This window comes from Salmo salar, chromosome 08 (assembly GCF_965601325.2).
Source record: "Salmo salar chromosome 08, fSalSal1, whole genome shotgun sequence".
In the NCBI taxonomy this organism is placed as follows: domain Eukaryota; kingdom Metazoa; phylum Chordata; class Actinopteri; order Salmoniformes; family Salmonidae; genus Salmo; species Salmo salar.
This window is the reverse complement of record NC_138298.1, coordinates 17,467,708-17,481,610: the sequence shown is the minus strand read 5'-3', so window position 1 is coordinate 17,481,610 and position 13,903 is coordinate 17,467,708. Positions and strand designations below refer to the sequence as shown.

Here is a 13,903-nt window from a genome sequence, read left to right as displayed (position 1 = left end):
AATGTGATACTATAAAAACGTGTTAGTTAATGTGATAACATGTTAGTTAATGTGATACTATACAAACGTGTTAGTTAATGTGATACTATACAAACGTGTTAGTTAATGTGATACTATACAAACGTGTTAGTTAATGTGATACTATACAAACGTGTTAGTTAATGTGATACTATACAAACGTGTTAGTTAATGTGATACTATACAAACGTGTTAGTTAATGTGATACTATACAAACGTGTTAGTTAATGTGATACTATACAAACATGTTAGTTAATGTGATACTATACAAACATGTTAGTTAAAGTGATACTATACAAACGTGTTAGTTAATGTGATACTATACAAACGTGTTAGTTAATGTGATACTATACAAACATGTTAGTTAATGTGATAACATGTTAGTTAATGTGATACTATACAAACATGTTAGTTAATGTGATACTATACAAACGTGTTAGTTAATGTGATACTATACAAACGTGTTAGTTAATGTGATACTATACAAACGTGTTAGTTAATGTGATACTATACAAACGTGTCAGTTAATGTGATACTATACAAACGTGTTAGTTAATGTGATACTATACAAACGTGTTAGTTAATGTGATACTATACAAACGTGTTAGTTAATGTGATACTATACAAACGTGTTAGTTAATGTGATACTATAAAAACATGTTAGTTAATGTGATAACATGTTAGTTAATGTGATACTATACAAACGTGTTAGTTAATGTGATACTATACAAACGTGTTAGTTAATGTGATACTATACAAACGTGTTAGTTAATGTGATACTATACAAACGTGTTAGTTAATGTGATACTATAAAAACGTGTTAGTTAATGTGATAACATGTTAGTTAATGTGATACTATACAAACGTGTTAGTTATTGTGATACTATACAAACGTGTTAGTTAATGTGATACTATACAAACGTGTTAGTTAATGTGATACTATAAAAACGTGTTAGTTAATGTGATAACATGTTAGTTAATGTGATACTATACAAACGTGTTAGTTAATGTGATACTATACAAACGTGTTAGTTAATGTGATACTATACAAACGTGTTAGTTAATGTGATACTATACAAACGTGTTAGTTAATGTGATACTATACAAACGTGTTAGTTAATGTGATACTATACAAACGTGTTAGTTAATGTGATAACATGTTAGTTAATGTGATACTATAAAAACATGTTAGTTAATGTGATACTATACAAACGTGTTAGTTAATGTGATACTATACAAACGTGTTAGTTAATGTGATACTATACAAACGTGTTAGTTAATGTGATACTATACAAACGTGTTAGTTAATGTGATACTATACAAACGTGTTAGTTGATACTGTGCATACGTGTTAGCTAATGTGACTAACATGTTAGTTAATGTGATACAATACAAACGTGTTAGTTAATGTGATACTATACAAACATGTTAGTTAATGTGATACTAGACACACATGTTACTTAATGTGATAACATGTTAGTTAATGTGATACTATAAAAACATGTTAGTTAATGTGATACTATACAAACATGTTAGTTAATGTGATACTAGACACACATGTTATTTAATGTGATAACATGTTAGTTAATGTGATACTATACAAACATGTTAGTTAATGTGATACTATACAAACATGTTAGTTAATGTGATACTATAAAAACATGTTAGTTAATGTGATACTAGACACACATGTTATTTAATGTGATAACATGTTAGTTAATGTGATACTATAAAAACATGTTAGTTAATGTGATACTATAAAAACGTGTTAGTTAATGTGATACTATAAAAACGTGTTAGTTAATGTGATACTATAAAAACGTGTTAGTTAATGTGATACTATACAAACGTGTTAGTTAATGTGATACTATAAAAACATGTTAGTTAATGTGATAACATGTTAGTTAATGTGATACTATACAAACGTGTTAGTTAATGTGATACTATACAAACATGTTAGTTAATGTGATACTATACAAACGTGTTAGTTAATGTGATACTATACAAACGTGTTAGTTAATGTGATACTATAAAAACGTGTTAGTTAATGTGATAACATGTTAGTTAATGTGATACTATACAAACGTGTTAGTTAATGTGATACTATACAAACATGTTAGTTAATGTGATACTATACAAACGTGTTAGTTAATGTGATACTATACAAACGTGTTAGTTAATGTGATACTATACAAACATGTTACTTAATGTGATACTATACAAAGGTGTTAGTTAATGTGATACTATACAAACGTGTTAGTTAATGTGATACTATACAAACGTGTTAGTTAATGTGATACTATACAAACGTGTTAGTTAATGTGATAACATGTTAGTTAATGTGATACTATACAAACGTGTTAGTTAATGCGATACTATAAAAACATGTTAGTTAATGTGATACTAGACACACATGTTAGTTAATGTGATAACATGTTAGTTAATGTGATACTATAAAAACATGTTAGTTAATGTGATACTATACAAACGTGTTAGTTAATGTGATACTATACAAACGTGTTAGTTAATGTGATACTATACAAACGTGTTAGTTAATGTGATACTATACAAACGTGTTAGTTAATGTGATACTATACAAACGTGTTAGTTAATGTGATACTATACAAACGTGTTAGTTAATGTGATACTATACAAACGTGTTAGTTAATGTGATAACATGTTAGTTAATGTGATAACATGTTAGTTAATGTGATACTATACAAACATGTTAGTTAATGTGATACTATACAAACATGTTAGTTAATGTGATACTATACAAACATGTTAGTTAATGTGATACTATACAAACATGTTAGTTAATGTGATACTATACAAACATGTTAGTTAATGTGATACTATACAAACGTGTTAGTTAATGTGATACTATACAAACGTGTTAGTTAATGTGATACTATACAAACGTGTTAGTTAATGTGATACTATACAAACGTGTTAGTTAATGTGATACTATACAAACGTGTTAGTTAATGTGATACTATACAAACATGTTAGTTAATGTGATACTATAAAAACATGTTAGTTAATGTGATACTATACAAACATGTTAGTTAATGTGATACTATACAAACGTGTTAGTTAATGTGATACTATACAAACGTGTTAGTTAATGTGATACTATACAAACGTGTTAGTTAATGTGATACTATACAAACGTGTTAGTTAATGTGATACTATACAAACGTGTTAGTTAATGTGATACTATACAAACGTGTTAGTTAATGTGATACTATACAAACGTGTTAGTTAATGTGATACTATACAAACGTGTTAGTTAATGTGATACTATACAAACGTGTTAGTTAATGTGACACTATACAAACGTGTTAGTTAATGTGATACTATACAAACGTGTTAGTTAATGTGATACTATACAAACGTGTTAGTTAATGTGATACTATACAAACATGTTAGTTAATGTGATACTATACAAACATGTTAGTTAATGTGATACTATACAAACGTGTTAGTTAATATGATACTATACAAACGTGTTAGTTAATGTGATAACATGTTAGTTAATGTGATACAATACAAACGTGTTAGTTAATGTGATACTATACAAACATGTTAGTTAATGTGATACTATAAAAACGTGTTAGTTAATATGATACTATACAAACGTGTTAGTTAATGTGATAACATGTTAGTAATGTGATACTATACAAACATGTTAGTTAATGTGATACTATAAAAACATGTTAGTTAATGTGATACTAGACACACATGTTATTTAATGTGATAACATGTTAGTTAATGTGATACTATAAAAACATGTTAGTTAATGTGATACTATACACACATGTTATTTAATGTGATAACATGTTGGTTAATGTGATACTACACAAACATGTTAGTTAATGTGATACTATACAAACGTGTTAGTTAATGTGATACTATAAAAACATGTTAGTTAATGTGATAACATGTTAGTTAATGTGATACTATACAAACGTGTTAGTTAATGTGATACTATACAAACGTGTTAGTTAATGTGATACTATACAAACGTGTTAGTTAATGTGATACTATACAAACGTGTTAGTTAATGTGATACTATACAAACGTGTTAGTTAATGTGATACTATACAAACGTGTTAGTTAATGTGATACTATACAAACATGTTAGTTAATGTGATACTATACAAACATGTTAGTTAATGTGATACTATACAAACGTGTTAGTTAATGTGATAACATGTTAGTTAATGTGATACTATACAAACGTGTTAGTTAATATGATACTATACAAACGTGTTAGTTAATGTGATAACATGTTAGTTAATGTGATACTATACAAACATGTTAGTTAATGTGATACTATAAAAACATGTTAGTTAATGTGATACTAGACAAACGTGTTAGTTAATGTGATACTATACAAACGTGTTAGTTAATGTGATACTATACAAACGTGTTAGTTAATATGATACTATACAAACGTGTTAGTTAATGTGATAACATGTTAGTTAATGTGATACAATACAAACGTGTTAGTTAATGTGATACTATACAAACATGTTAGTTAATGTGATACTATAAAAACGTGTTAGTTAATATGATACTATACAAACGTGTTAGTTAATGTGATAACATGTTAGTTAATGTGATACTATACAAACATGTTAGTTAATGTGATACTATAAAAACATGTTAGTTAATGTGATACTAGACACACATGTTATTTAATGTGATAACATGTTAGTTAATGTGATACTATAAAAACATGTTAGTTAATGTGATACTATACACACATGTTATTTAATGTGATAACATGTTGGTTAATGTGATACTACACAAACATGTTAGTTAATGTGATACTATAAAAACATGTTATTTAATGTGATAACATGTTAGTTAATGTGATACTGTAAAAACATGTTAGTTAATGTGATACTATAAAAACATGTTAGTTAATGTGATACTAGACACACATGTTATTTAATGTGATAATATGTTAGTTAATGTGATACTATAAAAACATGTTAGTTAATGTGATACTATACACACATGTTATTTAATGTGATAACATGTTAGTTAATGTGATACTATACAAACATGTTATTTAATGTGATACTATACAAACATGTTATTTAATGTGATAACATGTTAGTTAATGTGATACTATACAAACGTGTTAGTTAATGTGATAACATGTTAGTTAATGTGATACTATACAAACATGTTAGTTAATGTGATACTATACAAACATGTTAGTTAATGTGATACTATACAAACGTGTTAGTTAATGTGATACTATACAAACGTGTTAGTTAATGTGATAACATGTTAGTTAATGTGATACTATACAAACGTGTTAGTTAATGTGATACTATACAAACATGTTAGTTAATGTGATACTAGACACACATGTTATTTAATGTGATAACATGTTAGTTAATGTGATACTATAAAAACATGTTAGTTAATGTGATACTATACAAACATGTTAGTTAATGTGATACTATACAAACATGTTAGTTAATGTGATACTATACACACATGTTATTTAATGTGATAACATGTTAGTTAATGTGATACTATACAAACATGTTAGTTAATGTGATACTATACAAACATGTTATTTAATGTGATAACATGTTAGTTAATGTGATACTATACAAACGTGTTAGTTAATACTATACAAACGTGTTAGTTAATGTGATACTATACAAACATGTTAGTTAATGTGATACTCTACAAACATGTTAGTTAATGTGATACTCTACAAACATGTTAGTTAATGTGATTACTTGACACGCTTTAAAATGGTTTGATAATTCAGGCATGGTCCCACCCTTTTGACAAAATTAATCAAGACCTGGGCCCGTTTCTACAAAGAGTCTTAGTAAGAGTGCTGATCGAGGATCAAAATTACTACTCTGAGAGGCTTTGTGGATATGGGCCCTGACGTAATACCATACAGACAGTAGTTCACAGTGGACTCACCTCAGTGAGACTGTGTGTGGTCCTGTGATGCTCAGCTGGTTCCTCTGTGGGTTCAGGAGGAGGTGTAGTCTGGTTGTCCTCCATGATTATGGTCCCCTCAGGGTTCCTCAGACCCTCCTCCTTTACCAGCAGCACCTGTGGACACTCCTCCTCCTGGAAGAGAGAGGTGATTCAGATTACACAGATATACACTCCCTTGGGTACGTACACACACACACACACACACACACACACACACACACAGATAATAAATACACATTCAACATGGAGTGTTTACCCATCCCCAATATGTTTGAGTCCTATACTGTAGTTACAGAATGACTTCATTGTTGTTAAACCCATCATGGTGGACATAAATATGATGTGGGTAAATATAAGTCAGCTATGAAAAGTCAAAAGTCATTAGACAAACCTTAAACTATTTTGAAGTGTACAGTAGGTATTTGTTAGTGTGTAGGTAATATTTAGTAGGCCTTAAGTGTGTATTGATTATGAAGCACTCGAGAGTATGCAGTCAATAAAAGTCTTAGAATGAAAAGTCCCATTTTCTGTTTATTAAACAAGTGTTAAATACACCATATGAAAACCATCAACAACAACAACAAAAATCAACATGAACGTGATAAATTGCATTAATTTTCTCATGAAAAGTCTATTGGAGGGGGAAAAATTAAGTAGTTGAATGGAGGTAATGAAATAGGCATTTGTGAACATCACACTACACATCTTTATTTTAAATAAAAAAATCAAGAAAACCCTTGAATGAGTAGGTGTCCAAAATGTTGACTGGTACTGTGTAGAAACACACACGCATGTATATGCCTTATATACTGTATCACCCAATATCTGGATGCAATATTCTACCCAGGAACATTCAACACTGAAATCTGTGGATATTTTTGCTGACAATAATGAAAATGTATCTTTGACTTTAATGCAGGGCATGCTCTAAACCATTCCTGAGTGGAATGGTTACTTTCTATGTTATTGAGTGGAATGGTTTTTCTGCTGGTGTATCCTGAGGTATCTCCTCTCTGAGAACCTCTTCCCACAATGCGTACAGGCGAACGGCCTGTACGCCTGTTGCCAGGGTCCATCTCTGTAGCGTAAGAACAAGACAGGTCATCACCTCCAGTGTCTAACGTGTCACCATCTCCACAGTAATGAACCGTTCTCTGGCTTTGGTGAAATACCGGTAAATACTCTGAGCTGGGAGCAGGAGGACAGCCCAGTGGCCCCAGCCTCTCTGAGTCTGATCCGTGGTCAGATCCTGTATGTAAGAGCCTGTGTGTTACAGTTAAAATCTCTGTGTCTGTCTCTCGCCATTCCACTGACCTCCGTGATGCTGCGTTGGGTCCTGGGCGGCGCTGGGACGGTGGTGGGGTCCTCAGTGGCTTCATGGGCCACTCCAGTCTGGATGTCTCTGCTGTGCTGTGGGTCCTCCTCTCCTTCAGACCTCTCCAGCTTCACCCCAGGAACTGCAGCCTCTGCATCTGCAGACTGACACAAGAAGAGAGGAGGTTATTACCGGCACAAGTCTAATTGGATAACAATGTTGTAGGAAAGTCTCACAAGCTCCCTAATGGCAGATAAATGAGGATGTAAGCAAGTGAATAGCTGAGGGGAGCCTTTCTGAAATATACTGGCCACATTTGTTGGACTGTAATTTTTATGTAATACTATTACACTAACCTCTATCACGATAACATCCTGGGTTGAGGTTCCACTCCCCTCATCAACAGTGATTGGTTGGTCATCTCTCCATGTATTGTGTCCCGCCGGCTTCACAAAGCTCCTGTGGCCTCCAGTGAGATGTCCTTCACCTGAGAGAGTGATTGGGGGAAAAGAGGTGGTTAGGTTAGCTACTGTCAATGCTATATTGTACACTATTGTTACTGTCTAGAATTGGCAAGGATGTAAGGTAACACTTCTCATAACTTCTTGATATACTATTTATTGATCAATGTATTAAGTTTCATGCATCAAACTGTTTTTAATTAGTAAATAATAGGACAAGCAGTAAATCAAATATCTGGTTAGAATATGATATTTTGTCTTTATGTAAGATAGCTAAGTAATTCAGGGAACTCTTCCATACTATCAAAAACCGACCGAGACCCAATTCTAGTTAACACAGAGTTTCCAAGACTTGGTCCTAAGAGATGCACTTTTTTTTTTTCACCAACACTACAAAGCTGATTTAAATTATCAAAGCTTGATAATTATTTGACTATTTGTATCAGATGTGTAGTACTAGGGCAACAAAAACAAAACCTGCACCCTTTAGAGTCTGGAGGACCGAGTTTGGGAAATGCTGAGTTAACACATCTAAAGTCACACATGCGCATAGGAGAACGGGCGACAGGCCCCGCAGCCTCCGTCTTCTGCAAAATGTACCTCTAGCCATTCCTCTGTTTCGGTTGAGGATCTTGACACTACTGGGACGACTGGCGAGGACGCGCTCTCGCATTGTCCTTTCTGCGCGCTCCCGTGCCACTTTCAGATCGAGTAGCTGCAGTTTCCTCCGCAATGAGCTGTTTTCTTTCCGGCTTTGAGTTATTTCCAAACGAAACACTGCATAGTCGTCGTCTACGAGTTTACAGATCTCTGCCACGGCTGCATTCGCTAGCACCTCCATAATGGAGGCTATTTGAGTGTGAAAAACCATGCAGTTAGCCATTGTTAGCAGCTAGCTAGCATTACCTAGGTAACATCGATCAACCAAGTCCTGTCTCCAACGAGAATTGAACACTACCTGGGAAAAGTATGTGATGCTGTTCATTTAAATGTCACGAGTTCCACGGTTTTAATAAACGTCTTAATAAAAACGCTAACGTGGAAATGGTTGTTAGTCACTGTTCACTTCCGTTTAAACTGAAGAGAAATGATCTTATTGGGTGGCGTCATAGCTCAAAGGGTGTGGTTTGAATAACGGTACTGTTTTTACGTTACGCATCAAATCTCATATGATCAGTGTCTTTCAAGCTGAGAGCAAACTTGTTCAGAAAGAGCAGCGAGTTAGCAAAAATAGAGTAGAAAAGAATAGAATCACCTCAGTAAGGTAAATATTCATCTGTCCGAGTTCTGTTTAGTAGACTGCTTCTATCTCTACAAGTTACAACAAAATATACACAACATTTGGAATTGTTAAATTATGATTTTAAAATACCTACCCAGGTAGCTAGCTAGCACTCACATGGCTAACTTGTGTGCTGTCATGAGGGACGCCCAACAATATTACTTTTTTCTATGTATTGAGAACGCTTGGGAGCAGGCAATGTTGAAAAGTAATCTTTAGACATGTAAGTATGCGCCCGCAACCCATATTCTCCGCAAAATGCTCTCATGGTCAACAGAGCTGATCATGTCATGGACATCAGACAAACAGCAGCAATACACAATTGCATATCTATTGTTTTGTAACTAATTACAGAATACATATCACTTATACACTTCACAATAATTAGTAAAGCCTGAGTCACCTTAGAAGCTTAGACATAAGAGAATGTACATGAAAACAGCATACAATAAGTGTACTGGACAATATATTGCTGCCCCTGCATTAGCATTATCAATGACAATGTGTTCAGAATTGTATGTATTGATCAGACAATTATTTGATAATTTACAATTGGCCAGCATAGCTGATATATTGAGCAACATGAACACTCATGAGAAATAAAGGTGAAAAATAATGGTGAGACAACTGACAAACAGTGTGCAGGAACCCATTGACTCGTACACATTTTCTTACACTCATCTCCTGTCCGAATGCTTGAAAAAACAATACAAAGTAATGTGATATCACCTAAAAGTGAATAAGTTATGCTTTAGGAAATGCAAATAACTACAGAGATTGATGGGGAGGGGAGGGCAGCGGGAGAGGTGGAGGACCCATGTACCCCACTTCAATCAATCAGGCTTCAGTCACCCCCAAGATTGAAGCGGGAGACAAATCCAGCCATGGCCTCCTCCTTGTCAGGCCTCTCACACTGGGCAGATGGGTCCTGGGATGGACAGCTCGCACAGCTTCCTCACATACGGCGCTGGATCAAGGGTGATCTTGTTGAAGAGGAGATCCAGGAGCCTGTCTCCATAGCCTGTAATGTTTTTGAAAAGGGAAATGTTTGTTAAATGGGTAGTGTGAGAGGAAAAATTGCAAGATTATGTTATTTTATTCGACAGAATATAGTATTCTTAACTATTGTGTGTGTGTGTGTGTGTGTGTGTGTGTGTGTGTGTGTGTGTGTTCTACTGAGGATGGGCCTCTGGGAGATAACACTGACAGGAGATATACGATGTCTTTTGGGTGATGAAACCTAAAGAGCATTCCAGAGCATGGGTTAATGTTTCTGTTCTATACCATACTAGGGAGAGATGGTTCCAGTTTGGAGTTATGCTATTAATTTGTTGATGTAGTGATCTATACCCATTCTACAATGTGTTTTCTGGTGTTTTTGGTGTTTGATATAGATATTACTGAGTTGGACCAAGCCATTAAACAAATGCCTATAGGTAAATCTCCTGGACCGGATGGCCTGACTCCTGAATTCTATCGACATGTTTGGCCTGATATTAGAGAGTTATTACTTTTGGTCTACAAAGAGGGTATTGCTAATGCTATCTTACCTCCTCCTTTGAGACAGGGACTAATAGTTCTTATACCCAAACCAAAGAAGGACACTCTTTACCTGGACAATTGGAAACCAATCACATTGTTGGCAACTGACTATAAATTATTAGCCAATGTCTATGCCAATAGGCTGAAAAAAGACCTTGGTGATATAATCAGTGAAACTCAATCAGCCTTCATTAAAATTAAAAATAACATTTTAAAAAGTAAATTCTGTTATATTTAGATTTGTTTGGAGGAATAAAACGTATTGTATTCAGAATCACAATGAGTGAAAGGCTATGATCGTGGAGGTTTACAGGCTATTGATTTTGAGTCGTTAGTGGGAGCTTTTAGAATTAAATGGTTGAAATGATGTCTGTCTAATCCTACCTCTAGGTGGTATCATATCCCTAACAGTCTGTTTAATAAACTTGGTGGACTTGAATTCCTAATGAAATGTGATTTTGACCCTCCAAAATTACCTGTGAAATTGTTTAAGTTTCACCAGCAAATGTTATTTTTCTGGAAAATGATATTCAAGCACAATGTTTCCCCCCAAAAAACACTGATTTGGAATAATAGAGTTATTAAAATTAATAGGAAATCCATTTTCAAAGGCCTTTGGTTTGACAAGGGTATTAATTATGTTTGTGATTTGGAAAAACAACACTGGGAAGTTTGAGTTCATTGGTAAATTTCAGGTTTGCAAAGCAATTCCACTTCCTTTACTTGGACTTATTAAGAACACTTTGTTATATTACGAGGTTGTTCTCTCTTTTCCAAGTTTACAAATTAATGACTTGAATCTTTTGGATTAAAAATGCAACAATACGTGGATATGATTGCCAGTTAATTAAGTCATTTTTGGTGATTATAATTCAATATATTGCTATGGAAGTGACCAACCCATGCTTTCGTCAAAAGCGACTACCTTTTACCTTAATTGTTCAGTTATCCCAAAAGTTAAAGAAACACATTTTTAAATATTTTCTTCCATCTACTCTGTTAATGATTTCTTGCACAAAAGAGTCAATTTTGACAAAATGCCTTGTGTTTTTTGTTACTCTGATTCAGAATCTATAGAGCATTTATTTTTTTCATGACGCCATTCTAGTAAACTATGGATTGAAATTCATGAATGGTTGTGTATAAAATCTCCAGAATTACCTATGTTTACCTTTGATGATGTTAAATGGCATTATGCTTATCCTTGTAATTCCGATAACTATTTTATTAACATTATTATTCCCTTGGACAAATATTATATTCACAAATGTAAATGGGGTGGAAAAATTCCTTATTTTGTAGGGTTTTTTTCCATTGAACTGTTACAATTTTATAAAACCCTCAAACTTGTGAAACTTAAAAAGTTGGGAAAATTATTAGAAGTCATGTCTCTGAATGTCTGTTAATGTTTCATTGCCTTGTCATATATTAATAATGATGTCCTGAATTATTCTATGGTGTTCTATTATTTCATTTTTCCTATTGTATTCACCGGAATTTCCCTGTATTGATGTGTAATATTGTTATTATTGTTACAATAAAATAAAAATAAAAAGATTGATAAGTCAACGTACAAGTGTAAGTAAAAACTAATTCAAATCATTTAGAAATTGTACTACTAATGCACACGACGGCACAAACACGTCTCGTAAAAAGTAAATATGTTTTTGTTTGGTTAACTTTTGGATATTGTAGAAAGAAAACATTTTCCTTCTTTAGAAGTTCCAGCTGGGCAGGCTAACGTTAGTCAGCGAATTAATTTGCTAGCTATCATACGGTAGGCGTATATTAATAATTATATAGTTCATGAGTAGAAATTGACATGCAATCATAATTGACTGTAGCGCATATAAAGCAGCCACTAGCTACGGTGGCTGAAAACACAATCATCGCGGGATGAACGAGTGACGTATTTCTAGGCAAGGGCGGTCCATTTAAAAATCCTTCTTCCTCCCTTGCCCTGCAAGTGTATACTCGTCAGGCGTCATGACACGTCATCAGAAGTGTCCACTTAATTTGAGGGCTGAGGGGATAGGGTGTGTCTTTTAAGTGTTTGGAATGGAGTTGAGATTTCAGTCTTTGAAGTGTGTTTCCTGACCGATTCCCCATTTGGTTAATGAAAGTCCCCAATGAAACACTGTAGATGCAGAATCCTATTTCACGTCCTCAGAATCCCCAGAATGAATCTAACTAAGATAACCCAAAAAATCTTTCATTAATTTTGACGTTTTAGTTGCACAATTTTACATCTAAGGAGATACTAGGCATGTCTGTCTCATTTTCTGTCTATGCTAATGTATAGAACGCAGCCACTGCAGCTGTAAACCCCATGTTAGTGGGCAAATGGATCTTGTCAAATCAAAACCCAACCTTAATTTACCCGTTGTGATGCCCGGAGCCTGCTGGTTTTCTGTTCCACCTGATAATTAATTGCACACACTTGGTGTCCCAGGTCTAAATTAGTCCCTGATTTAGAGGGTAACAATGAAAAAGCACATTGGAACTGGCTTCGAGGTCCAGACTTCAGTTTGAGGGCCCTATATTATGTTCTGTATATGTACAGTCACCTCCATAATTATTATCACCCTTGATTAAGATTAGCAAAAAATACTACAATTAATAATTCAAATATTGAGCTACAGTGCCTTCATAAAGTATTCACACTCCTTCACTTTTTAATTTTTTTTTTGTGTTGCAAAGTGGGATTAAAATGGATTTAATCATCATTTTTTGTCAAAGATCTACACAAAATACTCTGTCAAAGTGGAATAAAAATGCTAACTTTTTTAAATAAATGTAAAATAAACAATAATATATCTTGATTAGATAAGTATTCAACCCCCTGAGTCAATACATGGTAGAATCACCTCACAGCCGTGAGTCTTTCTGGGTTAGTCTCTAAGAACTTTGCACACCACGATTGTACAATACTTGCTCATCATTCTTTTTTAAATTCTTCAAGCTCTGTCAAGTTGGTTGTTGATCATTGCTAGATAGCCATTGTCAAGTCTTGCCATTGATTTTCAAGCTGATTTAAGTCAAAACTCAGGAACATTTCATGTCTTTTTGGTAAGCAACTCCAGTGTATAGTTGGCCTTGTGATTTAGGTAATTGTCCTGTAGAAAGGTGAATTTGTCTCCCAGTGTCTGTTGTAAAGCAGACTAAATCAAGTTTTCCTCTAGGATTTTGCCTGTGGTTAGCTCTATTCTGTTTATTTGTATCCTAAAAAACTCCTTAGTCCTTGTTGATGACAAGCATGCCCATAACATGATGCAGCCACCACCATGCTTGAAAATA

General features: G+C 33.7%; 1 protein-coding gene across 1 annotated transcript in view; it reads right to left on the bottom strand.

Annotated features, from left to right (window-relative positions):
* LOC106610143 (uncharacterized) overlaps positions 1-10,086 on the bottom strand; it is a 40,899-nt gene extending 30,813 nt beyond the window's left edge. The window contains exons 1-4 of the mRNA XM_082978408.1: positions 8,383-10,086; positions 7,678-7,808; positions 7,321-7,485; positions 5,986-6,138 (exon numbers count right to left, since the gene is read on the bottom strand). Coding sequence (XP_082834534.1) covers positions 5,986-6,138; positions 7,321-7,485; positions 7,678-7,808; positions 8,383-8,665 — 732 coding nt within the window. The 5' untranslated portion in view covers positions 8,666-10,086. The remainder of the gene's footprint in view (positions 1-5,985; positions 6,139-7,320; positions 7,486-7,677; positions 7,809-8,382) is intronic.
* Positions 10,087-13,903: the final 3,817 nt, after the last annotated feature.